This window comes from Eurypyga helias, unplaced genomic scaffold, assembly GCF_000690775.1.
Source record: "Eurypyga helias isolate BGI_N326 unplaced genomic scaffold, ASM69077v1 scaffold52109, whole genome shotgun sequence".
NCBI lineage: Eukaryota > Metazoa > Chordata > Aves > Eurypygiformes > Eurypygidae > Eurypyga > Eurypyga helias.
In genome coordinates, this window is record NW_010272439.1 from 1 (window position 1) to 6,648 (window position 6,648).

Genomic DNA, 6,648 nt, shown 5'->3' on the forward strand with positions numbered 1-6,648 from the left:
ATCGTCATCTGGGGTGGCGGGGGGCAGCCCGTGGCCCTCATCCCCTGGTGCCTGTGCCGCAGGGACGGGGACAGCCGGGACTCGGCGTCGCTGGAGGAGCTGCGGGAGGGAGCCTGGCCGGGGCGAGGGAGGAGGAACACGGCGGTATTCGCGGGGACTCGAGCTGACCATGCCTGACTGGTGAACGCGTAACCGCATCCTGAACGTAAGCGGAGGAAGGGGGGAAGTGATGGCTGGGGGCCTGCTTCTTGGGAGAAGGAAAGATTAATTTCTTTTGTTTATAATATTTGAGTAACTCCAGTTGTCGAAAGCAGAGCAATTTCTTTCTTTCTGAAGGAAACTTGTTTTTAAAGTGCGTGTTTATCTAGTCCTTAGTAGTATGGTCACTTGGATGGCTGTTGGCACCCGGTGAACCACCTCTATTTACTGGATTTTTCCCTGTAGCGCAATGTCCCTGTTGTTTACCCGCTCCAAGTCAATAGTTGCAGTGAAGAAGGATAAAAGACACATGGCTGAGGTAAATGCTTCTCCGCTTAAACATTTTGTCACTGCAAAGAAGAAAATCAATGGTATCTTTGAACAGTTGGCGGCGTACATCAATGAGAGCTCCTTGTTCCTGGAAGGTGAGCTGAATTCTTGAACTTCAGGGGTGTAACAGTGCTTTGACCACATGCGGTTCTGCCCCACACGCACCAGCAAACCCTCATTCTGTTAAGTGGTGCTGCTAGGCCTGTGCGTCTTTGTACACACGTGTCTCTTTCCATAGCAGTGTTCATAAGAACAGAAATTACTGAATGTGGGTGGAGTTTAGGATTTGTGTTTTCAAAGCTGACAAGTTCACACGTTAGGAAATTGAAGTAGTTCGTGAGCTATGCTCGCGTTTTATATTGTTTGTGAGTGTTTTAAGAAACTGTGGAAGGCCCTTTAGGCTTTTTGCCCATAATTCACTATTCTTACCTAGGGGTGCCATTGCTAGTGGCGTGTAGCATATGCCAACGATTGGCTTTAACAGCTTAAGACACAGAATGGGGATGTTGAAGTGTTTGGAGTGTTAACCGTGTCCTGTTTGTGGCAGTGCTAAGGGTGAGAATAGCTACTGGATACGCAAAACCGACCAGCTGATAAATGCTGATGCAAAACTGCCTCAGGGTGTGTGTCAGGCTTGCCCACAGACACAGATAAACGTCTGGTTATCTGTGTTACGTCATGAAGAGGTGTTTCACCCAGTACTGAGACAGATGACCTCTGGAGTTGAGAGATGTGATGTGTTTTGATTTTTAGAAACACACAAGAATGTAGAGCTTGATCCTGTCACCACAGAAGAGCAGGTGCTGGAGGTCAAAGGCTACCTGTCAAAAGTCAGTGGCATTAGTGAAGTGTTGGCAAGACGACATATGAAAGTTGCTTTTTTTGGAAGGTGAGTCACGTGCTTACGTTGCCTACGCTCCCCACAGAGTAAAGCATCGCTAGGATTGTAGCCAGTAAAATATATTTATAGAAACTAGCACTCCAGCTTTTGCTTGTGATGGGCATGTCCCTGGTACTAGGCCTCTTGGAAGATGGAAACAAATACTGTAGCTTGTAATTCTTAAAATATGAAATGCATCCAGCTGTGGAACCCTCAACAGCAGAAGGATATAGACTGGTTGGAGTGAGTCCAGAGGAGGCCACGGAGATGCTCCAAGGGCTGGAGCCCCTCTGCTATGGGGACAGGCTGGGAGAGGTGGGGTGTTCAGCCTGGAGAAGGGAGGGCTCTGGGGAGACCTTATAGCGCCTTCCAGTACCTGAAGGGGCTACAAGGAAGCTGGGAGGGACTTTTTACAAGGGCCTGTAGTGACTGGACAAGGGGTAATGGGTTTAAATTGAAAGCGGGGAGGTTTAGATTGGATATCAGGAAGAATTTCTTCCTGGAGAGGGTGGGGAGGCACTGGGACAGGTTGCCCAGAGAAGCTGTGGATGCCCCATTCCTGGAAGTGTCCAAGGCCAGGCTGGATGAGGCTTGGAGCAACCTGGTCTAGTGGAAGGTGTCCCTGCCCATGGCAGGGAGTTGGAACTGGATGATCTTTAAGGTCCCTCCCAACCCAAACCATTCTGTGATTCTATGAAAATAGAAAAGTCCTTTTGTAAGTTGCCTTCAGCACCTCAGTTGTTACTGCTTCTGGTAGTGGTTGGGTTTAGAGAACTTGCTTTCTGTGGTACCAAAATGAGTGTACCTGGATCTCGGGAGCTGAGCTATACCACTCTTTAATCTGACTTCAGGACAAGCAATGGGAAGAGCACTGTGATAAATGCCATGCTATGGGACAAAGTCCTTCCTTCGGGAATTGGACATACCACTAATTGTTTCCTGCGTGTAGAAGGGACAGATGGACATGAAGCTTTCCTGCTTACTGAAGGCTCAGAGGAAAAGAAGAGTGTTAAGGTACAATTTCCTTAAGCATAAGATAAGGGAGAAGCGCTCTTTAGAAGTGCCAGAAAAGGAAAGGAACGAGAAAATTCAAGTACTGAGAATAAATTTCACCATTAAGGATTTCAACCGTTAAAGGAGTAGAGAATAGGTTTTTGTTAGATGTAGGAAGGGAGGGATGGAGCAAGTTACATGCTGCAACTTGTTTGTTTTATTCAAACATGATATGTTGTATTTGCTAGCGATAGCAGGGAACCAGAATGATGCCTTAGGAAGTTCTGGGCTCCTGGTAGTTCCTCAGGAGCCTTTCTTGACAGGAACATTTCTCCTAAACGTTCACTGGAGTTGCCTTTGGACTAGGGCGCTCGAGCAAGTTTTTTGGTGGAAAACCTCCCTGGGGGGGAAAGTGATTTGGAATTGGGCTTTATCTTAAATTGTCTGTGAACGGTCCTGAAGGGGAGACAATTGTGTTAATGGGTCTTAGGGTACAGAAAATGTTATCAGTTATCCGTCTCTTTACCAGACAGTAAACCAGCTGGCTCATGCCCTTCATCAAGATGAACTTCTGAATGCTGGCAGCCTAGTCAGTGTGATGTGGCCCAATTCCAAATGTCCCCTCTTAAAGGATGACCTGGTTCTGATGGACAGGTGAGAAATGCCTTTCTTTCCTTTCCTGCTTATCTCAGATTAATTACAGAAGTGTCTTCAAATACGAATTTAACAAACATCCATGAAATTGACCCAGTTGTAATCTGTGGCAGTGACTAAAGTCCTTTGCTGAGTTAGCAGTCGGAGTTTCTCTTGATGAGTGCTTCCTTTCAGTCTGTACCTAGTGGCACCTCAGCACTGTGTAGCTCAGACATAGGAAATTAGTGCCTTGAAAAGCTGAAACACATTTCCTACTAACTATATTAATTGTATTTTTGCTGTTTTCACAGCATAGTAACATCTCTTCCCTTTTTCTGTTGCCAGCCCTGGCATTGATGTAACCACAGAGCTGGACAGTTGGATTGACAAATTCTGTCTAGATGCTGACGTATTTGTGCTGGTGGCAAATTCTGAATCAACTTTGATGCAAACTGTATGTGCAAGTCCTCTTGTTCCATGAATTTGGTTAAAAATTAAAAAATTCTGACATATTAATCTTAAGAGGTTTTGTTCCGTTCCGCTTAGGAGAAGCAGTTCTTTCACAAGGTGAATGCACGTCTGTCTCGACCCAATATATTTATTTTAAATAACCGCTGGGATGCATCTGCCTCTGAACCAGAGTACATGGAAGAGGTTTGTGATGTGTTTCAATTCCTTCTCTTTCCATGGATGTTGTAGATTCCACTTTGACTCTGGTCCTTGCGGGTAGAATCATAAAGCGTTGGATGTGATTGTTTTACAGTTTGGATTTTTATTACCATGATGTGGAGACTAGAGGGAGTATAAACTAGCGAGCAGGACATGACTCTTGAAATTTCTGAGCTGTAAATCAAGTTTCCCAGGGGCCTTTGGAAGTTAGATCACTTAAGTATCACTGGAAGATTCCATAAACCAGAAGGTTGTTTTCTTACTCTTTTGTATTGGAAGCGTAGGCCAGCAGAGGGCATCTGGATGCCTGCTCTGACCCTTACGGGATGGAGTGTTAAGTGGATTTAACTGCACATGGGATTTATCCCGTTTATCCCTCAGGTGCGTCGACAGCACATGGAGCGGTGTACCAGTTTCCTGGTAGATGAGCTGGGTGTGGTGGATCGAGCCCAGGCAGGGGATCGAATTTTCTTTGTGTCGGCAAAAGAAGTGCTGAATGCCAGGATTCAGAGGGCTCAAGGGATGCCAGAAGGAGGTGAGGAAAGCTAACAGCAGCTTTCACTTTCGTATAAGGAAGAAAATAGAGAATATCTTGCTCTGAAAAATGGATGAAACTGGGGTATTAATAGAGCAGTCAGAACTGGAGAGGTGACTTAGCAGTGCTTTTGCATTGTTTTCAAGGAAAACAATGTATTTCCTGATGTCCAACATCTGATTGCTTTCTCAGAACTCAAGTGGTTGTTTTGTACTTTCCCTCTCTCAGGTGGAGCATTAGCAGATGGATTTCAAGTAAGAATGTTTGAGTTTCAGAACTTCGAGAGAAGGTTTGAGGTGAGCGTTACGTGTGCTAACCTTTGGTTTAAATTTTACTCGTCAGAGGCCGGGGACTGGAGTTTATAAACATGGGGTGGGACCACATTTTGGAAATAGATTAAACAGGAAGGAAAAGTTGTGTTGGCATGCTTCTGCCTGCTGCTAATCTTGGCTGCCTTTTGTGTACAGGAATGTATCTCGCAGTCAGCAGTGAAAACAAAATTTGAGCAGCACACGGTGAGGGCAAAGCAGATTGCAGAAGACGTTCGTCTCATCATGGATTCTGTGCACGTTGCCGCCCAGGAACAGCGGTGAGGAGAGCTGATTCTTGGTGCTTGCGTAACTGACGCTTGTATTCTGGCAGGGACTCGAGGCAGTACGAGCATTTAAAATGCAGAGCAGAATACAGCGTGTTTGGGCGTGGGAAGGACACATACTGGGATTCTTGCTTCTAATGAATTGTGAAAGTACTGGGAGAAGAACCTCTTTTGTTGTCCTGTGCCATGTGTATGTAATGTGTTGTAGATACACATTTTGTTCTTGGGCAGGAGAATCCTTCTTGTTTCTGGAATTCAAATTTGTGTACGAAAAATGCATTTATCTGGCTTTTCGTTGGGCACTTGGTTTTTTCCCCAGAGTTTACTGTCTGGAAACGCGAGAGGAGCGACAGGAACGTTTAAGTTTTATCGACAAACAGCTGGAGCTCCTTACTCAAGACTACAAGCGGAAAATCAAACAGATCACAGAAGAAGTGGAGAGGCAGGTAAGGAGGAGTGGCTGCAGGAAGAGATTGTCTGAAACAGCTACCAGCATGGTGGGAAAAATGCAAAGTGCTGGCAGAGGTTTGATGTACCAGAAACATGGGAGTTCTGAAGCATTTCTTCTCAAGAAGTCTGTTTGTCTTCCTTGAGGTAGTAGAATGAAAAGTAGACTACTTGGGGGAAACTTTCAGAGAGACTAATATAAGATGACTTAAATAAACATTGAGACTGTTTTAATGTTTGAATTATTACTGCTACTATATTTCAGTCTTAAATGCCTCCTAAATATTAAAATGGTTCAGGTAAGTTTCCTTATTATTTCAGTCTAGAATAGTGTCGGTCGTCCTGCTGTCAGTAACAACATTTTTACTGTTATGAATGTACAGCAAGAGCCTATTTGCTTTTCACAAGTCTTCCATCGCCTCAGTCTGTTTCTGTCTGCAGTGCTACACAGAGCACAGAACTCCATCCTTCTCGGCCGTCTTTGGCTGGAAGTCACCGGTTTCGCATGCAGCGGCTGCGTGGCGCTGCGCAGTGGCAGTGCCTAATGTTCAGGAGTGCTTGCTGAGAAACGCCTGGCGTCAGCGCTGGTTTGCCATCTCTCCTTAGGACAGAATACGTACAAACTCTGCCCTGTGCTGTTTCTCCAGGTCTCAAATGCAATGGCTGAAGAAATCAGACGGCTTTCAGTGTTGGTAGACGAATACCAAGCAGACTTTCATCCCTCTCAAGTAGTTCTTAAAGTTTACAAGAGTGTAAGTGATGTTTGCTTCTTACAGGTTGCTTAAGCAATTTAAAGAGGCCTTTTTTTCCTTTGGGTCAGTAATTATGCCAACTCTTTGAGATGCTTAACATCCTTCCAACTAGGATGGGAGCTAAGCTTTTCATATGGTAAAAAAAACTTGTGTTGGAATGTCTTTTGCATTTGGATATCTTCTGTAAAAAGTGAACAGCTTAAAAAAATAATTTTTTACACCTCAGTGATAAATTGATACATATATGATGTATCACATTATATATATCAAACACAGCCTTTCCTAGACTACAGAGTACGTGCGTTTTTTTTCTTTTTATTTGCCTTTTTCTCTCCTTCACTGGACATTGATTCCATTTTTCCCCCCAGCGTTAGAACAGTGGGCAGACAGAATGTGTGCTGCTGTTCCGGGAGGGTATTTTTAGCAGGCAAGCTCTAGCACCTGCAGCCTACATCTTAACTTATGTATATTTTGAGCTTAATAACTCTTCCTTTGTTTGTCAGGAGCTGCATAAACACATTGAGGAAGGCCTGGGCCGTAACATGTCAGATCGTTGCTCCAATGCAATCACAGCTTCCCTGCAGACAGTGCAGCAGGAAATGATAGGGCAGTTCAG

At 44.8% G+C, this 6,648-nt stretch overlaps 1 protein-coding gene across 2 annotated transcripts in view; it reads left to right on the forward strand.

The window, feature by feature from the left end:
* The first annotated feature begins 448 nt into the window (after positions 1-448).
* The window catches only part of MFN2 (mitofusin 2), a 10,003-nt gene continuing 3,803 nt past the window's right edge, over positions 449-6,648 (forward strand). The window contains exons 1-12 of one of the 2 annotated variants that reach the window (XM_010159107.1): positions 449-623; positions 1,282-1,417; positions 2,260-2,422; positions 2,931-3,055; positions 3,380-3,488; positions 3,581-3,688; positions 4,085-4,238; positions 4,467-4,534; positions 4,706-4,827; positions 5,153-5,279; positions 5,928-6,032; positions 6,536-6,636. In XM_010159107.1, coding sequence (XP_010157409.1) covers positions 449-623; positions 1,282-1,417; positions 2,260-2,422; positions 2,931-3,055; positions 3,380-3,488; positions 3,581-3,688; positions 4,085-4,238; positions 4,467-4,534; positions 4,706-4,827; positions 5,153-5,279; positions 5,928-6,032; positions 6,536-6,636 — 1,493 coding nt within the window. The remainder of the gene's footprint in view (positions 624-1,281; positions 1,418-2,259; positions 2,423-2,930; positions 3,056-3,379; positions 3,489-3,580; positions 3,689-4,084; positions 4,239-4,466; positions 4,535-4,705; positions 4,828-5,152; positions 5,280-5,927; positions 6,033-6,535; positions 6,637-6,648) is intronic. The other variant, XM_010159108.1, reaches the window with a different exon arrangement.